The 22170-nt window shown below is 36.3% G+C and overlaps 1 protein-coding gene across 2 annotated transcripts in view; it reads right to left on the bottom strand.

Annotated features, from left to right (window-relative positions):
* Positions 1 to 22170, bottom strand: part of Pde6 (phosphodiesterase 6) — a 649430-nt gene that overhangs the window by 25276 nt on the left and 601984 nt on the right. For both annotated transcript variants that reach the window (XM_083140787.1, XM_083140788.1), the window contains 3 exons: positions 14766 to 14919; positions 4220 to 4365; positions 1033 to 1116 (listed from right to left, as the gene is read on the bottom strand). In XM_083140787.1, the coding sequence (XP_082996913.1) occupies positions 1033 to 1116; positions 4220 to 4365; positions 14766 to 14919 (384 nt within the window). The remainder of the gene's footprint in view (positions 1 to 1032; positions 1117 to 4219; positions 4366 to 14765; positions 14920 to 22170) is intronic.

Below are 22170 nucleotides of genomic sequence, written 5' to 3'. Positions count from 1 at the left end.
GCGAGTTGTACCACTGAAACGAAAGGCTTGTACGCCACCGTCTCAAGCTTCGGAATTGAGCAAAATGCAGAGTTACATTGAAATGACTATAGCTCAGAAACTAAATGCCCTAGAGATATGAAAGATATACCGTTGTACACAGAATGAATACAGATTTAGACGATATATAATTTATGCACATTCGGTGTACCTGTGTTGCAACTTGTGGAACACTTGTGCTCAAAAACAAAGGTGCGCGCCTCGAAATTCCATTCTCACAACGCAGATTCAACAACCAGTCTTCTCCCTCCCCTCGCCCCACCCCCTGCTTGCGCCCACACGGAAAACTTTCATTTTGACATCGGATACTGATAAACAAGCTTCCTTCGAATGCAGTTACCAGGCGGGAGTGAAAAGCATTGCTTTAGAACAACAAAGCAGGTCTTCCTTTGTTGGCAAAAATTTTCCTTTAAAAAGAGACGCAAAAGAGAAGTCCCTTTTCCTGCCTTTTCCCCTCCATTTTCATGAAGAAAAAAAGTGCAAGAAATATTTCTGTTAAATACATGTGTTAGGAACAATATATATATATATATATAAATTGAAATTCTAGCCAAAAATAGAAAACTTATAACGTAAAAACTATGACCTTGACACAGCGTCTCGATCGAGATGCTTGGGATCACGAGAGTTACATTTGGGTATCTCGACCAAGATGCTTGGGACCCAAAAAGTTAAAGAAAAATGAAATTTAATGCTAAGAGAAACCAAAATTGACATATCTAAAATTTATTAAAAAATTATAACATATAAATTTGTTGGCTGAGAATATTTTAGTCTCTTTTGGTGTAAAGAAAAAGAAATCTTAAATCTTATTAATCATGTTTCATTTATTGTCCTCTGTCTTCATAGGCAGATTCTTCACTGCAACCTGCTGGTAAAATATGAATAAATAGCATCACCTTGTGTTACAATGCATTATGTTATTCTGACATTCACATAATTTATTTTAAAATTATAAAATTGCTTTTTATTAATTTTTTATGCTCTACTCACCTTGTAAAGAGGAAGACAAATTACTTCGATGAAACCAACTTGCATTTGTGGTAGTTCATCCTTTCTTTCTCTGTCCATCATTGCCTGCCAACAAGAAATAACATTTATAACATTTGCTACAAGTCTTAATAATAATATATATATATTTACTAACATAATAACTAATTACTCTTATGACAAGCCTACCCAAGTAACCAGAACAGTTGGGCCAATTAGAGTCTTCTTAGGTGCAAGGGATTGGTTTTACACTGGCTGGCAACTTACATTGGGCTAACAAATGTTGCCAACGCTTGCCCAACCATGGAATAGTGAGTCAAAATCAGTTTTAAAAACTACTTCCTCCTGTTAAAACCATATTGAAGGGTATGCTGTAAATTATAGTGTGTTTCTATCCAAATATTTCAGTCACAGCACATACTGAAAATATAATACGTATTTCATTAATGAAAATAGGAGCTATTCATAACTTGTAGCCAGTAACTAGTCCTTTGTCAGCTGCCATGGATGAAATATATTTTTGTGTTGGTAATTGCTTATGGTTTGTCTCTCTAGCTGTAGCAGAACAAGAACATTCTTACAGGTATGCTTGTACACAAAGAGGTAACATGGGTGACTTAGCATAGGAGGTCATTTCAGAAGTAGATGATTGCCAGCAGCACATAGGAAATATATCAGGGCATCAATTGTATTTGCAGGTTTTCTTGGACAAGAAGTTGATAGTTAATTCATGTTAGGGGGAATAAAAGTCGCAGTTGATAATAAGACGTAAGTGAGTTACTAAATTATTTCCACGAAACTTACTTGTAAATGTTCTATTAATTTAGGTGACCTCTGCCACCATCCACTTGGGAACTCGAAGATTCACTGTCGGGTTGACTTCTGGTTCCTGTTGTTTCCTTGCTTACCGCTAGGGGCGCTGGTGTAGCTAGTTCATCTGCTAATTGTGATAGAGCAACAAATGCACCACCACAGTCTACAGGGAACCAATATATCCACTCCCTCTCCAATTAACCACCCAAACATAAAGCTAATGTACGGCTTAACTTCTACCGAAGAGCTTTCCTTCACAGCACAAATGAAGAGGATCTGAAGGAAGAAGTTACTGTGGTTACAGACATAGGACTTCAGAATGGGTATACAGTGCATCAACTTTCCACATGGTACAGCTAAGTTGAAATGCAGGTGCGATAACCTAACCAACACCACCCAACAAGGTGCATCCCCAATGGTGCAGTGGTAGCGTCATCACCTTGTAATCAAGGTTCGATACCCGGTGGAGGCACATAGTGGTTCGGATCCCACTTTAAACTGTAGGTCCAGTCCCAATTAGCCTTACTGTGCATAAAGTGGACTGAAAACACCAAATCAATCAATCAGCCAAACAAACAACCCAACCAGCAACAATAAATAAAATGGATTGCCTTCCCTTATCACCAGACAACATCCAACCACCCTGAAACAGCATGACATCAAACTCACACACAGATCAGTGAATAAAATAGCCAGTGTCCTAAGTAAGCACAAGAGATCTTTCCTTTCACCACTAGACAATGATGCCCAGTGTGAGTGAAACTTGCATTACATTGGCAGATCCATCAGACCCATCAACGAACGTATACAACAGCACTTAACGGATGCAAAAAAAAATCTCAACCCACTACCGGACTAGCAAAGCACCTCAAGTTTAACAAACACAGCATCCAAAAAGTTTGTTAGGCATACAGGACACACTCTGATTGACACAAAAATCAAAGAGACGCACACAATTATGCACTTTCCACATGATCTGAATATCGATAGTGGTCAGGCACATCATGTTTGGCTCCCGCTATTGCAACAACTTAAACCTATTACATGCAGCAGACGAACTGGCTACATCAGCGCCCCTAGCGATAAGCAAGGAAACAACAGGAACCGGAAGTTAACTCAACAGTGCAGCATCGAGTTCTCGAGTGGATGGTGGCAGAGGCCACTGAAATTAATAGAACATTTACAAGTAAGTTTCGTGGAAAAAATTTAGTAACTCACTTATGTCTTCTTATTGATAGTTAAGGTGGATATTGTATTCACATCTTAGGAGATTCTCAGGTAAACAAATTCTCACAGCTGGTTTGTTCATGTGTATACATTGTTTTGCAAGTAACCTCTTACAAGTAAAATGTTGAAAAAGTTTGATCCTTCTTAACTGGCTTTGTGCAGTCAATATTTGATCATCTAAACCAAAGAAATAATAATTACATAGTATTAATAAGAATAAAGGAAGGCAGGACTAATTAAATTTACCAAAAAGAAGCAAACAGAAAACATCACTTCTTGAACAATGGTCCATTTTTCAAACATAAAAGAATAGAAGAGACTATCCCAGAATATAGAATTCTTTTTACCAAGTTTTGTTGCAATTATTGTTCTGTAAATACATATTTTAAGATTTTTTTTATTTTGATAACTGTAATTGTTAATTGTTCAAAAATGAGAATTTTTCATTGACACATCAATCTGCAAGGATCTTATAAGTAAATCTTTGAAAAGTATTACTCAAGAAATTGCTTTAGGAAACAGTGGTTATTACTGAAATTATAAACATTTTGAAAAATAATGACAGGAAAATTTTAGTTGGAAAATATATTTACAGTTGAACTTTTAAAATATAAATACATCATCTTACAATCATTTGACATTTAAGATGTTAAATTTGTGGTAATATAAGGAACTAGACATGACATAAATATGACTTGTTAATTTAATAATTTTTGTGGGGAAATGAATTGCACTTAAGTGCTTTCTGTTTTTGGTTTTAGATTATTCTCAAACTACTTTGTGTGTGTTAATTCCAAACAACTCAAAAAATAAAGAAATCAGTTCTTCTTTTCTTTTTGTTAATCAGTATACCATTGGATTTCCATGGCAATATCTGAATATAAAGTGTAGAGAACATTGTGTGAACATAGATCAACATGAAGAATTAATTTTCAAACACTGGTAAACATTAGTTTGTCTACCAAACATCTGAAATCATTACAGTTGGAAAATATTATTGTTAATTGTGAAATGAAAGACAAATATTTATGAAAATGAATCATATGAATCACAATAGAAAGATTACAAATATTATGGTGGATGAAATTGTGAAGTAATTTATTGGACAATCAGAATGCTTGAAATAATTTTCATTGTTAAAGGAACATACCACAGGTTGTTGATTCAATTGAAGTTTTTCCAAGTCCCCTTGGTCAAAGAATTCATCTGCTACTAATTTTGCAACTTTATGCTGTACTTCCCAAGGTTTAGCAATGGCACTTACATCACAGGCAGTCATCATCATTCCACAAAGAACTGAAAAATATTAAAACATGTTTCATGTCAACATTAAAAATTTAATTCACCCTCATTTACTGATTGCTAATTTAGTATTTTATATTATTATTATTATTATTATTATTTATATAATAAAAGTTGTAATTTTGTTTAGCAATAAGAACAAATTTACTGTGCAATAATATTGCCAATAACTTTATAGATATTATTATGATGAAGGCAATCTAAATCAAAATTAAATTACATTTAAGAATTACATTTTGACCCCAAAACATTATCTAATTGAAACTAGATCTAAGATCCAAACTAGCATTTCTATCACTGTAACCCAACCAAGAAAAGAAGAACCCACCAAACTCATGAACAATCATTTGTTTTCTCCTCTTGTTTCCCCTTCACTTGAGTCTGAGTGCTCACATGTTGCCATATGTGTAACTTCTCTCCCTTACTTCATTTTGAAAACTTTCAACAATGTTAAATATTATGAGGTTTATTTTTAATTAGGGGCTGTTTTGCGCTCATGTTGGCAATACTATGTGCTTGGCATTTTACAAATAAGAGATTGTTTACGGACATGCATTGCATGTAAACAGATGCCATTTGCACGTTGTGAAACGCTTGGTGTGGTTGTGGTGGACAATGGAAGTGGTGCAGGTGATTGAAAATCCAGCCGAGTGTGAGATACGATCAGTGATCAGGTTTTTGACCGCGAAAAATGTGAAAGTGGCAGATATTTTTTGCCAGTTATGTGAGATGTTGAGAGTCATTTGTGTCCCTCTACACGCCTGAAACAAAACAACAATCCAAGGAATGGCACCATACATCATCCCCTACAAAGGTGAATTGCAAGCAACCAACCTCCACCAAGAAACTCATGCTCACAATCTTCTGGGACAGATTCGGGTGCTTCTGATTGAGTTTCTGCTGAATGAACAAACAGTTAATGCAGCCATGTATTGCAACACTCTCAAGAAACTTCGCCGAGCAATACAGAATTAATGACGAGGAATGCTGTCTTCCGGTATCATGTTGCTGCATGACAATGCACGACCACAGACTGCAGCTGACACACAGTCACTCATTGACTCATTTGGCTGCGAGCGGTTGGACCACCCTCCATACAGTCTGTATCTTGCACCTAGCGATTATCACCTATTCCTCCACTTGACCAGCGATTCAACAGCGCCGATGAAGCCAAACAGACCGTGATGGATTGGCTGTCTGACCTGGCGACAGATTTCTTTGATGAGGGTCTACAAAGCTCATCTACTGCTACGACAAGTGTCTCAACATCTATGGGAACTACATTGAGAAGTAGCTGAATGTACATATAAACAGCCACAGAGGTAATTAAATTTCTTCCTTTGCATGTTTTTGTTTTATTTCAAAATGGCCTCTAATTACAAAGTAAACCTTTTACATCTCTACTTTAGCTGCGTACAGTTTTTCTTGTGAAGATACAAACTTGACAATGAAGAAAGGTAGCAATGATGTGCTAAATAATGTCACACATTTTGGCAACACAAGGGCAAGGTTTGTATGGTAAGCAGCTAATTGCATCACCCAAACTCCTCTGCTCTCTTATAGTTGAGATCTGACACAATGCCATAGGTCATATTGGTCAAGCTGCAACATGACCTACACTGCCATAAGAGAAGTGATAAAAGTATAGAACAGATAGAGTATGTTTTCATAACACTTAAAATGTAAAAAAAATTATATATTCCTGTGATATAAATCAGTGAAATATAAGAGTCACATTTCAAAAGAAAGGATCGATGTATTATATCAAACAAGAAAAGAAGTGTACAGACATTATATTAGTGGATACAAACAATTACATATCCACATCATTTTTCAACATAGTCACCATATTTTTCAAGCACTTTTGGTACTGTGGAAGAAGGTTTCTTTATATCCTTTGCATAGAAGTTTGCTGCGTGGGAGTTCAGACAATCCACATTACTGTTTTGAACACCTCAGTTTCTTCAAATTGTTGAGATGCAATTCATTTTTTGAGGTGCAGGAAGACATGATATTCACTAGGTGCAAGATCCGGACTATTCGAGAAATGATCAAAAAGTTCCTATCTGAACCTCTGAATCATCTAAAGAGTGATGGCATCAGTGTGCTCTAGCATTGTCATGGATAAGAACAGTTCCTGAGCACAGCATTCCAAGTCGTTGATTTTGTATAATGTTTCACAGTACGCCTGTGATGTGACTGTTTTCTTCGGATACATGAAATTCACCAAAAAAACACCTTGTTGGTCCTGAAAAAAAAAAAGTTGCCATGACGCTTCGTACAGATTCAGTCTGCTTTAACTTTCTCGCCTTTCTTGGGTGTGAATGCACAACACCATTGTTGTGTTTCTCCTTCACTCTTCACACAATTCACGGTCAATGTCAGCAGCACTATGGCCTTTGGCATTAAGAAATCAAATCACAGACTGTATCTCTAACTCACAGGATAACCAACAATTGACTAGTGGAAACATTATTTCTAGGTGGCCAATGGACCAGTTGATGTTACTATGCAGGAGAGATTCGATCACTGTTGGCAGTCACTTTTTACAAATAATCAGTCCTTATTTTTTAAATGTGCCTCGTAAATAGAGCAATTAGAAACAAACAAATCCCAAAGACAAAATTCAGATACTTGTTATTTGCTAGCAGCCAAAATTGGAGAAATACAAATCATCTTACTGATTTAGCCCTTAACTCTTTCGCTGCGGTCATCGCTTTTATGCACAGCACGCCATATGCCTTGCTCTGCGGAAGTCGCATTATTGCGAGTTCATACTTCCACTCGCTGTGTCGCATTTCCGAAGTACATCGCTTTTAGTAGCCTTCTGACATCTGTTGATAGTATTTTGAACTATTTGAAGTTGTAGTTTTGTTTTTATCTGTATGATGTCGCTAATTACGCCTCCGTTTAGAATTCTTTGACATACGAGCGTTGAGTGCTCTGACATGTCAGTTTCAAATGCATGTTCGAATGTAAACAACATGGCTTCGTCAAGTCGTCAACACTTGTCTGCAGTGATTGTGTAGTGTCTGATGAAGAATTTGTACCGCCGTCCGTAACATCATGGAGCAGAGTGCAAAACAGCATTGATCTAGGTGCGGGAATTTCAAAAGTTTTCAAAATATCATACCACCAGGGACTACAGAATGGTTTGCCAGTGCAAGGAATTACTTTTGTAAGTTCTCTATAACATATTTTGCAATGTAATTTTGTAAAATTATTCTTTCTAAAAAAGTTAGTTTTTTTTTTTCAAAATTTCAAATTTTTTCAAAATATCATACAACCAGGGACTACAGAATGGTTTTTCCAGTGCAAGGAATGACTTTTGTAAGTTCTCTCTCATATATAATGAAATGTAATTGTGAAAACTATTTTTTTATAAAAAAAATATATTTTCAAATTTAATAATGCAGCCAAGGGATATTGTGTGCTAGAGAATTCCACAGCGAAAGAGTTAACTACTATTGTGCTTTTTGGTTACACAACTACTATGGTGAGGTCAAGACTGACCCTGATTTTTTAAAACTTACTGAGGATGGACTACGTATTTTTTGAAGGTTCAAATCGACTGTGAGCATTCTTTGTACATTTAAAAAGGCAGAAAAGTGTAGTAAAATATCAATCTATACAAAAAGTATATTTTTTTAAACATAGTAAAAAAGTTACACATTTTTCCAAAAAAAACTTTCAACTCTTCTTTAACTATACCTATCATCGCGAATACCTAATATGACAATGAAATTACACTCAAGTATTGTTGTAATAGTATTAAACTTCAAATAAAAGAAGAAGAATCAGATCAATGTATCATAGGAAAGAATATGACACTCATGTTTTTGATATAAAATATAGAATATACGTATATCCCTGGTAAAATGTACCATTACGCAATAGTTATCAATCTTCATCCTCACTCACAACATTAAAAGACCAACTTTTCAATACCCACTACATTGCTCAAATATGAAGATGTGCCTTCCTTACACAAACATATACCATATTTGTCACACACATGTGGCCTCAATTTCTGAGTCTGCATCATAGACATTAAGTTCACTTTCATTGTCACTTTTCTCCATGTTCACATTTACAAAAGTTAGTGCTTCAGCTTGACTGTCACTCTCACCACTCTCTAACTGTTGTAAAAAAGTCAATATATCTCGAACAGTTAAGCGCCGGGACATGTCTCTACAGAAAGCAAAGCACTGATCGCAAAATAAAAAGGGCTACACAAATACTATTGTGGGGTTAGGTATGACCCCTTACCGTTATGTGGGGTCAGGTTGACCCCTTACCGTTATTTCACCGCAACTGTTGGCACTAATTGAATGAATTGTCTCCGCTCTACAAGCACACGGCCTGGATTGAGAATAGAAGACAGCATGTTATGATGTGTAAGTATTATGAAATTCCAATTTATAAAAATGGAATTAATTTGTTCCTAAATAATTTTCAGTTTTAAATGGATGTACTTCATGTGTGTAACATCCAGATAGTGACTGTATAGAAAAATGTCAGAAAGTGTACCACAGACAGGATAATGAGAGAATTTTTTCAAGATTAACCATATCTAAAATGATATTAGGAACAACTGGATAAGGAACATAATGTTATTTGGTTCAAAGTCTATAAATTATACTGAGACAAGCATCAGAAACTTAGGTCACCACTGACTACTTAATATGTAAGTTTTGAGGTGGTAAAATAAATTCATTAAATTTTCTGGATAGAAAGGGTTTTTATAAGCACACTAGGTGCAATGTTAATTTATATCCTGATGAAGAGTAAAGGCATTCCATGGCTTAAAGTGCAGGATATGATACAATTGAAATAAATACTATCAACTTACCTACTTACCATAAAGGAAAAATGAGTGCAATAATAATAATAATTTATGTCTAGAGAGAATACATGGGTATTTTCCTTGGCTCAATGTGTAGAAAATGGTATTACTGAGAACTTGCCAAATTCCAAAGAACTCATGTAACCAGAACAGTTGAGCCAACTAGAGTTTTTAAGTGGGAATGGTTGGGTTTACAATGATTGCCAAATTGAAGTTGGTTTTACATTGGGCCAACAGTTGTTGCCAACACTTGCCTAAACATGGAAAAGTGAGTGAAAATCAGTTTTAAAAACAATTTTCTCATGTTAAGACAACTTTCATGAGTATGCTGTCAATTCTAGTGTGTAAAATAAGTGACATGTGATAATGTTTCATTCTGAACATTTCAGACACAACACATACTGAAAATGTAACATTTTGTTAATGAAAGTAGAAGCTTTTTAATTTGTAGTCACTCACCAGTCCTTGTCAGCTACCATGGATGAAATATATTTCTGTGTTGAGAATTTCTTATGAACAAGAACATTCTTACAGGTATTCTTGTGAAAGTTGTTCACTATCTTAAAAGGGTGATTCTAAAAGGACTTTACAACTTTGAAACCATATAGAAATTTATTCAGATAATTTACAGAGTCAGTTGGGGTGCCATTGCAAAGCAAAACACATCAAGTTTTGACTCACGTAGTCCATTAGTACCAAACTCACCCACCAGTAGCACTGTCAGCATTATTCTTGAAAATGGCTACTTTTACTAGGTGCGGAACATGCTTGCTGTGTGTTTCAGTTTCACAAGATGCAATCAGCAACTGCAGTGCAACGTAGGTTTTGTACGGAGCATCATAAGGTGAATCCTAGTAGGCCTACAATTTACTATTGGCACCAAAGCTTCATTGAGACTGGTTGCATGGCCACCTGACTCCCCAGATTTGACTTGCTGGATTTTTTCTTGTGAGGTTTCATTAAATATCAGTTTTTTTTCCCACCTTTACCTGCTGATCTTGCTGAGCTGAGATTTTGAATTAAAGCTGCCACTGCAGAAGTGACGCCTGACTTACTGGTGAAAGTCTGGAATGAAATCAAATTCAGGGGGGATGTATGCCGCATATCAAGTGGTAGTCACATCGACCCAACATGAATGTTGCATGACAATCTTGATCTGTTTTGCTTCGCAATGACACCTCAACCGACTCGGTAAGTTATCTGAATAATTTCCATATGCTTTCAAAGTTTAAAGTTCTTTTTGTATCACCCTGTATATATAAAATAAACAATGCTATATGTCCTGAAATGCGTAAAGCTAAGTAAACCCTAGAAAGTGTTTTGTGCTACCACTTGAAGATACCTTGAAAACAATGATACCAAGTGAATGAGAAAGTATTGTGTGTGTTTTTATTTTACACAAACAATTTTTGGCTTCACAATAAATTACACATATATACAGGGTGTCCCACGAATGGTGCAGCTGGGAATTAAGAGTGGTGTTACTTTGTAACCGAAACCTGTACATACATAAGTCATACACCAAATGTTAGCCCTGTCCAAGTAGATATTTTTAAACATAGAAACAACAAACGGGGTGCAGTGTTGTTCATGCAGTGTTGCCAAATGCAAGTGAAAGTGTAAATTTATTTTTCCACAAAGCATGGAAAATTGCATGTCAAACATTCGTACAGAAATTTGGACGTCAATTTCCACCTTGGGTAGGTGGACTATTTCGCCATCTATAGTTCAGAGAAGAAAACCGATCGTTTTCGCGTATAGCCAATCCTGAAATGCCTCGTAAAGGCGTACCGGTCCAAATGGGTGTTTTAAAAAAATTATGAGGTACAGTGGCAACACTGTTGATGTTTGAAGGCAACAAAAGGTGTGTTTAGTGATGGTCTATGACATGGAAATACTGGAAACAGGAAAAAAAGAAAATGAAAATTATGGTGAAAAAAGTGTTACTTACCTACTCCTGGCAACCATGCAATGCGATAAGAGCACCCACCGAAGGAGAACAAAAGAATCAGTTAGTTGTGTACTCAGAACTGTTTGAGCCGTGCATTTCGCATTGTTCGTAGGGGAAGATTAGAATTGTTCTGTGAAATGAAGTACTCTTTGGAAGAGAGGGTGTTCATTGTGGAACATTATTTTTGTTCAAAATCGTACGCTAGTGTAAAAACTGTGTTTCACGAGAAATATCCGAATAACAGTGTTCCAGAAAATTCGACGATATATCGACTTGTTTCCAGATTTCGTGAAACAGGATCAGTTAATGACAAACCCTAGAGACAATGGTGTGAATATTTTGGATAAGTTTTTTTTCATGGATGAAGCATGGTTCCACTTAAATGGATATGTCAACAGTCAAAATTCTCGACACTGGTCAAGTAACAATCCCCATTTGTTACATGAACAATCACTTCATCCACAAAAGATAGGTGTGTGGTGCGCGATTTCGCGGAGAAAAATAATCGGTCCATTCTTTTTCAACACAACAGTTGACGGAATAGTTTGTCGTGACCTTATCACACAGTTTATTTCTCTGTTGGAACGTGATGAACGTGATTGTTGGTTTCAACAAGACTCCGCAACATGTCACATGTCTAATGAAACTTTAGACATGTTGGCAGAGTTTTTTGGCGATCACATTATAAGCAAAAACTTATGGCCCAGTCGCTCCCTGGATCTGACGTCTCCAGATTTTTTTCTGTGGGGTTATTTGAAACAAACAGTTTACATTAATAACCTAAGAACACTTGATGATCTAAAAATAAACATTTGCACAGCCATTAACAATATAAACCAATCAACCTTGCATAAAGTTGCTTCCAACATGATAAAACGTGTTGATGAATGCCTCAGGGAAAATGGTTGTCATTTTCAACATCTTTTGTAAAGCTACACTGCCTGTTACGCGCATTGCATGGTTGCCAGGAGTAAGTAAGTAATACTTTTTTCACCATAATTTTCATTTTCTTTTTTTCCTGTTTCCAGTATTTCCATGTCATAGACCATCACTAAACACACCTTTTGTTGCCTTCAAACATCAACAGTGTTGCCACTGTACCTCATAATTTTTTTAAAACACCCATTTGGACCGGTATGCCTTTACGAGGCATTTCAGGATTGGCTCTACGCGAAAACAATCGCTTTTCTTCTCTGAACTATAGATGGCGAAATAGTCTACCTACCCAAGGTGGAAATTGACGTCCAAATTTCCGTACGAATGTTTGACATGCAATTTTCCATGCTTTGTGGAAAAATAAATTTACACTTTCACTTACATTTGGCAACACTGCATGAACAACACTGCACCCCGTTTGTTGTTTCTATGTTTAAAAATATCTACTTGGACAGGGCTAACATTTGGTGTATGACTTATGTATGTACAGGTTTCGGTTACAAAGTAACACCACTCTTAATTCCCAGTTGCGCCATTCGTGGGACACCCTGTATTTATCACAACACAAACCCATCTATACTTTAGTTTTCAGTATGTTGGTCCAACGTTTGAAACACCTGTTGACCCAATATCGGAACCACAATCAAATCATCATTGCCCAACTGTATGCTCTTATATTTGGCCAACCATTTTTAGTACAATTGGCTGAACGTTGAGCAACCAATTTTGGTTACTTGGGATATTATGTGGTTTTCTGTTGGCCACAGACAATACCATGAAAAAATTTCAAAATAATTAATGTGAACAACACAAGATTCTCTCCCCTTAATTAATGTGGGACTTAATAGACCAAAAAGCACTTGGATTCTATTTCTAGCATAGTTGAAGTTAAAATAAGATCAGTTACATAGAGCAGGGCCAGGGGTGAAGTTCATTAGCCCATACTTTAAATCCTGACATTATTATAAAAATAAATAGCGTCAGTTCCACATCCCCACACCAGTTACTAGATGTGCAACTTGCCAGGGTCAAATTATTTTTATTATATTTCTTACTTAATAAAGTTAATTATGACGTTACACCCTCAAATTTTCTGGAGGGAGGGGTATGTAGGTTCATGGTCTAATAACATTTGTTTGTCAATGACTGTTGTTGGAAAGAAATATTTTAAATTTACTGGAAATAATATTATGTTAATACTAAGTTGAAGATAATGTTAAACCGTTATCCTTCAGTTTAAACCAGAAAATATTGCTATTATTAATTATTTCTTTTTTATATTTTGTGGCCTTTTTAGGCTTTTATGTCATTTTTCAGTATTTGTTGCCATCTATGTTGCATTTTTAAATATTTTTTTTAGTTTGGTTTTGCTCTCTCTCTGTTTCATGAATTTTAAATCCATTTTCTAGAGAAATTTAAATTTCCTAACATGGTCCTTTTAGCAAATATCCCATTATTGAAAATATGGTCAATGCAAAACCATTATATTATTTTTAACTGAAATCTTTAGCAGTGAATCCAGCAAACTTGAAATACTTTGGGTGAATCCTACTTTGAGGTCCCCCTGCTGTTCACTATTATCGCTTTAATCTGATGCACAAGAAATAACTGATTTTCAGGTGATGACTGACTGCTTTTTTGTAGAAGGCCAACTCTGAAAGAAGATGAATGACTTATACAGATGAACCGTGCAGTGTAAAAATAAAGATAACTACATTAGCACTTAACTGCTTTTTACCCTTTGCTTTGATCTAATTACTTAACTACCCTCTTGTAATTCATGAAAATATCAAGTTTTAATTTTAAGAGTGAAAATAATTCCTTAGGTCATTCATTCAAATTTTTAGGTCATTTTAAAATAATTTTAGTCATTCTATAGGTTATTTTATTAAATTTTAGCTCATCAACTTCTGAGCTCAAATCATTAGGGTTATGTGGTAGAGCAGCCCATGGCCGAATCTCACCCATTATTATTATTATTATTATTAATAATAATAATAATAATAATAATAATAATATAACATGTGACTGGCACTGCAGCCATGCAGTCTAAGGCATCATGCTTTGGGCTCCAGCTATCGAATTCACACAGGTTCGAGTCTCCTCGGTAAAGCATAACAACTTTTGTCCTGAGATTTCAGCCCATGTATGGAACCGGTGGGCACCCACCATCGTGAGGGATTTGGGGAGCTATGAATTGGTAGCGTAACACGGTCACAGAAAACCTACAACAAGGACGTCGTGCTCACCACACGTCACCCCATAACTGGTTGGCTCATCTCCCACCTCAGCAGGTGGGAGTGAGGCCAGCAGTCGGTAGGTAGGCACTGGCTCTCACAGGCTGTTGCACCATGGGTTATTATATTATTATAACATGTGCAATGAAACATCCTAAAATGCTGAAAATTGAAACTACTTAAGAAAAAAATACCATTCTCTTGTTCTTTGCATTTTTCATTATTAGATGTTTTAGTTGGAATATATTAGACAAAAATTATAATAAAGTACAAAAGAAGGTGTCAACATAATTTTTACAAAATAAATATCTACAAAGTTCTTTGAATTCAAGAAATATTTTCATTGAACTCTAATTCTAAAGTTCAGAGCATAAATAAATTGTTACTTATTTTTAGTAGTTAAATTACTGAATTCAAAGCTTACTTTCTTTCTTCCCTTCACTTTGCCAACCAAATTCTCCATTTTCTACCAGTTCCAGAAATCTATCTTTCTTCTTGAAGTACATCGCTAAGTCAGTAGAAAGAATAGCACTCTCAACAGTCTTCATTACAGAAATGTATTCATCAGTGGACAATGCCTACAAAAAATCATTAAAACAGTTAATTAGGTAAATAATACATTATTAAAACTTATGTAAAGAAGTACTCATTGTCTTCATTCTTTTCAGTAATTAAGGTTATTACATATCACACAAATAATTTACATGAGAAACAAATAAGTTTGTTAAGTTAAAAGATATATTTAGAAATAATATTCGTTTAAATACTTTGAAATGTAAGAAAGAAGAACATGACTGGTTGAACTCATGACCTAGTCCAGAGGTTTGGACACATCAAAATGTCACATATACAAGGTGCATTCAATAAATAACCGGAAAAGTAGTATAAAAAATCTATAATACAACCGTGATTGTTATATGTTTGTTATTTTGTGAAGGCATCTGTAAGCTATTCATAGCTGGGGCTGGGATGCCTGCCTCATGCACAGGATACTGGCAAACAGTTACACAAGATGGCGGCACCCTTACAGGAGTGCTCCAAGCTGGAACAGTGAAGTGTCATGAAATTTTTGTTGAGTGAAGGCATGAAACCAATATTAATTCATCGCCACATGACAGTTCAGTATGGTGACAACTGTATGAATCAATCACAAGTGTACAAGTGGGCTGAGATGTTCAAACGGGGCATAACTAGTGTTGAAGATTTTCAGCATCCAGGTCACTCTGTCACTGCAGTCATGGAAAGCAACATTGCTCAAGTGGAGGACTTGATATGGGAGAACCGGCATGTTACTGTCAGTGAAATTGCTTCCCAGATGGAAATAAGTGTAAATCAGTCATGATATACTGAGGTTCAGGAAAGTGTGTGCGAGGTGGGCTCCAAAACGTTTGACACTGGAAATGAAGGAGAGACGTGTTGATGTGTGCAGGGAGCTCTTGCACTGTCATGAAGCTGACGGTGAGGTACTTCTTCATTGTAATGTCACTGGAGATGAAAGTTGGTTCATTTCTATGAACCAGAATGTAAGATTACAACAATGGAATGGTGACATCCTTCGTCTCCCACACCGAAGAAGTTGTGTGTTCAACGGAGTGCCGGAAAGGTCATGTTAACTTTTTTTTAGAGACCACAAGGGGCCAATTCTTGAACATTACATGCCCAGAGGTCATAATGTAAACAGTAGTACCTATTCCAACCTTTTGAGCAAAAAAACTGAAACCCACCATTCTGCAGAGATGACGTGATGTGGTGTCCACTGATGTGCTTTTGCTCGAAGAAAATGCGAGACCACACACTGCCAATGTCACATTGCCTACCATCGAGGACCTAAAGTTTGAGTGCTTACCCCACCCTCCATATTAGCCCGATCTCGCACCTTCAGATTTCTACACCTTTGGCCCACTGAAAGATGCATTGAGTGGATCAAGGTTCCAGAATGACGACAAAGACCAGTCAGCGGTGCATGAGTGGTTACGCACACGACCAAAAGTTTTTTTCCTGTGGAATCAGTGCCCTTATCAAGCACTGACATAGGTGTTACAAGATATTTCCGGTTATATATTGGATGAGACTTGTAGTTGAAAATTATATCTGCAATGTCAAAATAGTCACCATTGTTACCAAGGACCTTCTGAACATGTGGAAGAAGTCAATGAATTCCATTAAGAAAGAACTCTGTAGCAAAGAATCAATTCAGTGAGTTTTCAAAAGTTGTCCTGTGAATGGAACAGGTGGTGCAATATGGTGCACACAAGATTCCCAACAAAGTAGATGATAATGAGTCAACTTAACCCTTAACCTGGCAACCAGTGTCTATCAGACACTGTTGTTTATATTTCTTGTCACATGCTCCAAACGATACTTCCTGCGAACATGATATTTTGTGACTTTGTTTGTTTTTCTTTTTCTTCATTTGACAATATTTGACTGTTTGAAAAAAAAGGTCAAGCGTCAAAAAATATTTTCCATTTCACTTACGTAAACGGGCAAGCAGTGTCTGTCGGACACAGTGTACAATTGATATGAAAAGAAGTCTACTTCAATATGTATTCACAAATATTTAATAAAAATAAAGTATTTAATAAGACATAACAAAAATATTATTAACGCTAAAATAGAAGAAATGAAAAATATATGAACAAATAAAACAATTTGCTCACAATACCTTCTGGTCTAACATGTTTCACATACTATGCTGCAAAAAGTACAACAACATGCAATTACGACGATGATGATGATGATGAATACAAGAATTATGGACATAACAATGATGATTAGGTTAAATATCATGGCACTCGCTTGTTTTTACAGCGATGAAACATAAAACTCTCATATTAGAAGGGCAAGATCTATTTAAAACAATGCAGTGTCCGAAAGACACTGCTTGTCTGGATATGTTACTTAAAGCTTGCCCGGATAAGGGTTAAGTGAGTCTCATGAATCAACTTAACCATGTGCAGTTTTGTGTTTCCATGCAAGCACTTACAATTTGCAATTGCATGTTTCTTAAAATTAACATGGATACATTCTCCCTGTGCAGAGTTCGTAGTGACTGATAATTTGCTAAACTGGCAGCAGTTCGTGAATCACAGGGCATAATGTTGTTAGGATATAGTGATTGTTTAGGTACGCATTCCTGCATGCTTATGACATGTGGGAGAGCATATCAAATAATGGTTTCTTATGCTGTAGAAGGTTTCAAGGGCATACAGATATAACTCTTCTGAGTCATCATTAACTCGTGTGGGACCTTCCAGTGCAATCAGTACATAATTTTTCCAGGTGATGGATGGTAGCATAGCAAGGATTTTATATAAGAAAGGAAGAGAGGGGTGGGGCTGAACATGCAATCTACTATAACTATTGGTAAAGTTCATAGAATTTTCATGTGGGATGAATCCCCCTCCCTCATCCTACATGTGTGATTTCAGCCTCTACAGAAAGCCACAAAATAGCAGTGGAGGGATTCAACATGCTAACCTTTGGAATATAAAAGAGATGGTCAGAAATGTGACAGAAATGGACTAACATTTAGATTTGCATTTTTCTTATTTAATCACTTTTTTTTTTATCTTTGGTCTAATTGCAACTATCAGAATGAATTATGATTGCAAAATCTGATAATCTGTATAATATTAGACAAAAAAAGAGAGTTTTTTCTGATAAATGGCTTTGTGAATGGAATGATGCAACATCTTCAAGCAAAAGTCCTAATGTCATTGTTAATATGTAGTGAGCAATGTAAGAACAATAATAATACTGTGTCCCATTTTTCAAATAATGTAGTTCCTTGTTTTCTGGTTGTTTCTTTCTCTGCTTCTGACTTTCCCTAGGTTATTCTGTATAATATTTATTTATATATATATATAAAAGGAAGTCTCAGTCACGTCCACCTCAAATTGTTTGGACTCTGTTGTGTGTAATGAATGTGGCTACAGAGACCATTTATAAAGTCTAAAATGCTGCACTGAAATTTCTATATCTCAAGGTGAATTTGAGGAATACACATGAGCTTCTAATAAGATTCTAATGAAGACTAGGGGCGACTTGCACGAGTTTGAAAAAATTGCTATGTTGGGCTGGCCCCAGATTGGTTCACATAAATTCAGATCAGTTGCCATATCCTTCAAGAACACAAGCACTCAACTGACATGTCTGTACCACGATTGAATTAAAAATGTTGATGCCCTTATGGCAGTCAAAAAATTGCCCTCTTGCATACACAATTGTTTGTAAATATAACATGTTAGATCATCAGTGAGGCAGGCACTACCTTAGAGACAAAGCTTGTTGATAGGTTAACTCATCTCACTACTGAATGCACAAGGTTCGATTTCTGACTTGCACAAGGTGTTCGTTTACGAATGGCATAAACTTAACCATTTTAAAATTATTACTTCCATTTTGCCTAAATACTATAACCGTCATAATAAATAACTCCCTAGCACAGGGTATCTTCCCAGAAGCGTGGAAAAAGGGAATCGTGTTACCGCTCGCAAAATGCAAGCCTGTTAAAAATGTGAATGACTTGCACCCAATAAGTATACTGCCCATAATGTCGAAAATTTTAGAGCGTATTGTACATGAGCACCTATTCACACACGTAATAGCTACATCTAGTTTTCAAAAGCATCAATCTGGTTTTCAGCCAAATCACAGCACCACAACAGCCATTCTAAAAGTTGCTGATGATGTAAAAAAAGCTATCGATGAAAGCAAAATCACCTTACTTGTATGCCTTGATTTCTAAAAAGCATTCGAGTGCGTGAACCATGAAGTTCTACTCGCTAAATTACACAGGCTTGGGGTTAATGGCATAACCCATGATTGGTTTGCATCGTACCTTTCTGGCAGGAAGCAGCGTGTACAAATCAGAGGCAAAAATAACTGTTCCTCTGGGTGGTTAAACATTCAAAATGGAGTTCCCCAAGGAAGCATTCTTGGACCTCCTCTTTTCTCCATTTATGTAATGGACTTACATAAGAGCCTCTCACATGCACAGTATCACCAATATGCTGATGATACTCAGATATACATACAAGGATAGAAGAGTTCTCAAATGCAGCATCACAACTACAAAAAGACCTGAACGCCATAAGTGAATGGGCACAAACTAACTTACTAAAATTAAACCCAACCAAGTCAAAATTTGTCATAATGGGAACGAAATTCCTGGTTAAAAAGCTTAGCCAAAACACAGATAACATGATTCTCCCCAAATTGAATAGCCACCCATTACATTTAGAAAATACTGTAAATAACCTTGGCGTTGTCGTGGATTCCCACATAGAATGGTCAGGTGATATTTCAGAGCAGATGAAAAAAGCCAACAAATCTCTTCGAGCATTACATCACTTGAAAAGTATTGTAGGCAATGAGGTAAAAAAAAAATTGTGCGAGAGTCTAGTTTTATCACGATTAATCTACGGAGCCATGGTTACTTACAATGCAAGCAGCTCCACATCTAATAAGCTACAAAAGCTACAAAATGCATGCATAAGATTCATTTACAAGCTGAAAAAAAGGGACCACATTTCAAATTGGCTTAACACCAAGAATCTCGCGAAATACCTATTATTAACTTTAACACATAAAGTACTAGGTAACACACAGCCTGCATATCTCTTTGAAAAACTGAACACAAATTCGAGCAGACATGAACATGTAACACAACGAAAAAAAATAATGACAGTCCCAGTACATAATACGACCACCTACGGAAAATCATTTACCGTAACTGCCACTAAAGAATGGAATTCCCTCCCAACCTCCCTAACATCCATCAACAGCCATAAGCTATTTCAAAAGAATCTCAAACAGTATCTACTGGCAAGGCAGCGAAATACCTAATCACGAGCAACTTTTCATTCATAAAAATACTCACTGTAACATTTGTCAACTGTGTGCATATAAATCTTATAATTTCATTATTTTATTTCACTTCATTATTATTATATTGTTCCAGATTACTGAATATATATGTATATGTACTAAAACAAAAGCAACAAACATTAGATACCTATGTTCAATAATTTATAGGTAAATCTGTTTTTCTTTTTCATTATCTATGCATATACGCATATATACCTATATATTTAATTGTTCTTATTTGTATTGATACAATGTAATCCTTTTCATGTTTTTATTTTTTATTTTTTTCTCAATGTATACTCTTTATTCCATTGTATTAATCTCCCAGACAAGGGTCTGTTGTAAGAATGGCCCTAGAGGCCGAAACAGGCCCGCTCCAATAAAGGCGATTTTATTATTATTATTATTATTATTATTATTATTATTATTATTATTATTATTATTATTATTATGTATGAATCCAATTTTATAAGCCCACTATGAACACGCACTTCACGTCACTTTGAGGGTTTGAGTCGATAGGCAATTGTAGTTTATACAAAAAACATAATACGCATTAAGAGCTACGCCCAATTCAGTAATGTTGGATTGTGTATTCTGTGTACATTACATGTAAAATGTTGGAGGGATTGTTGACAGGTACAAGATTGATGATTATCTACAAGTGTCACTGGCTGTTTATACAACAACACAGTTAAATGCTACCGATGATATAGATGTTCTAGGAAATGAAAAGCAAAAGTAATTCTCCTGATGCAACAGACTTGGATAACTAAAGGGAACCACACGAATTTGGGGCAGCGAAAGACAAACAATTGTCTCTCTGAAATGGTCATGATTGTCGTTCCCAACATCATGGAGAAATAATGGAGAAATAACTGTTAGGTACAAATTGCCTCAATCGACACTCACTTCCACATTAGATTTTGTTCATTTTAATTATATATATTAATTAATTAATTAATTATAATAAATACCACGTATTATATGTATACGGGGTGTTTCGTAAGTTCGTTTACAATGCTTGGAAGGTGATTGTATGAGTGAAAATAAGGTGGAAAGTTCATGTAACGAAATTCCGGAAACAGCTTTGTTGCCGAGTTATTGACATTTGAAAACGTGGGAAAATGATTTTCTGAAGTGAATAATGGCAAAACGAGTGGAGAGAAGTCGTCGGTGTTGGGCGGTCCACTAAGAAATTGGGTATACTCTTGTCAAAATATCACGCGGCAATGTTGTGCAATGTTGGCGCAAGGGATTCCCCAAAGGATGCGAATGAAGATGTTGACGGGAGTGGGGTGGGTGTGCGTTCTGCGTGAGCTGGTATCGACAAAAATTGGCATGTGTTGAATGGCAAAAAAAAACAAAGAAAATTTTCTGAGCTAAGGGCACCATGACATAAAAATGAAAAAAATGAACTGGTATAGGTTGCATACCCTGAAGGGCAGATGGGTGTCCGTGTGATCTGACGTTAAGTACCACATTTCCCACTAGGGGCGACAACAGTGAAGGTTTCCTCATGAAGGAGCGCACGTGTCTGTACCATTCGTGCTTCAGGTGCTGTGCCAGCAGCAGGTTGTTAAACATTCACGTGGAAAGACGTGAGGTTCTTGGACAGTAGTGTTGGGCAAACATTTGACCTAGCAGTGTTACGTGTTAATTCTTAACCACAGCCCATCGTGTTCTGTGAAGTGTACTAGTGTTAACAGCTATAAACACTTGTAGCCCGGTGTAAGGTACGGCTGCATACACGTCCAAAGAGCTGGCAGACATGCATCTGATTTATGGGGAGGCTAGAGGTAATAGCCATGCTGCAAGGCGTCTGTATGGGAGGGACACGTTTTCCAAATAGGGTGTTACCATCGCAAACCTTATTTCAAACTGTAGACACTCGACTTCGGGAAACAGGATCAGTGTTGCCACCTTGTCGAGAAGTTGGACGACCGCGAAGTGTGCGA

This window comes from Lepisma saccharinum, chromosome 19, assembly GCF_977018435.1.
Source record: "Lepisma saccharinum chromosome 19, izLepSacc3.1, whole genome shotgun sequence".
NCBI lineage: Eukaryota > Metazoa > Arthropoda > Insecta > Zygentoma > Lepismatidae > Lepisma > Lepisma saccharinum.
Note: the sequence above shows the minus strand (reverse complement) of the source record. Positions and strands in the feature narration are given on the sequence as shown.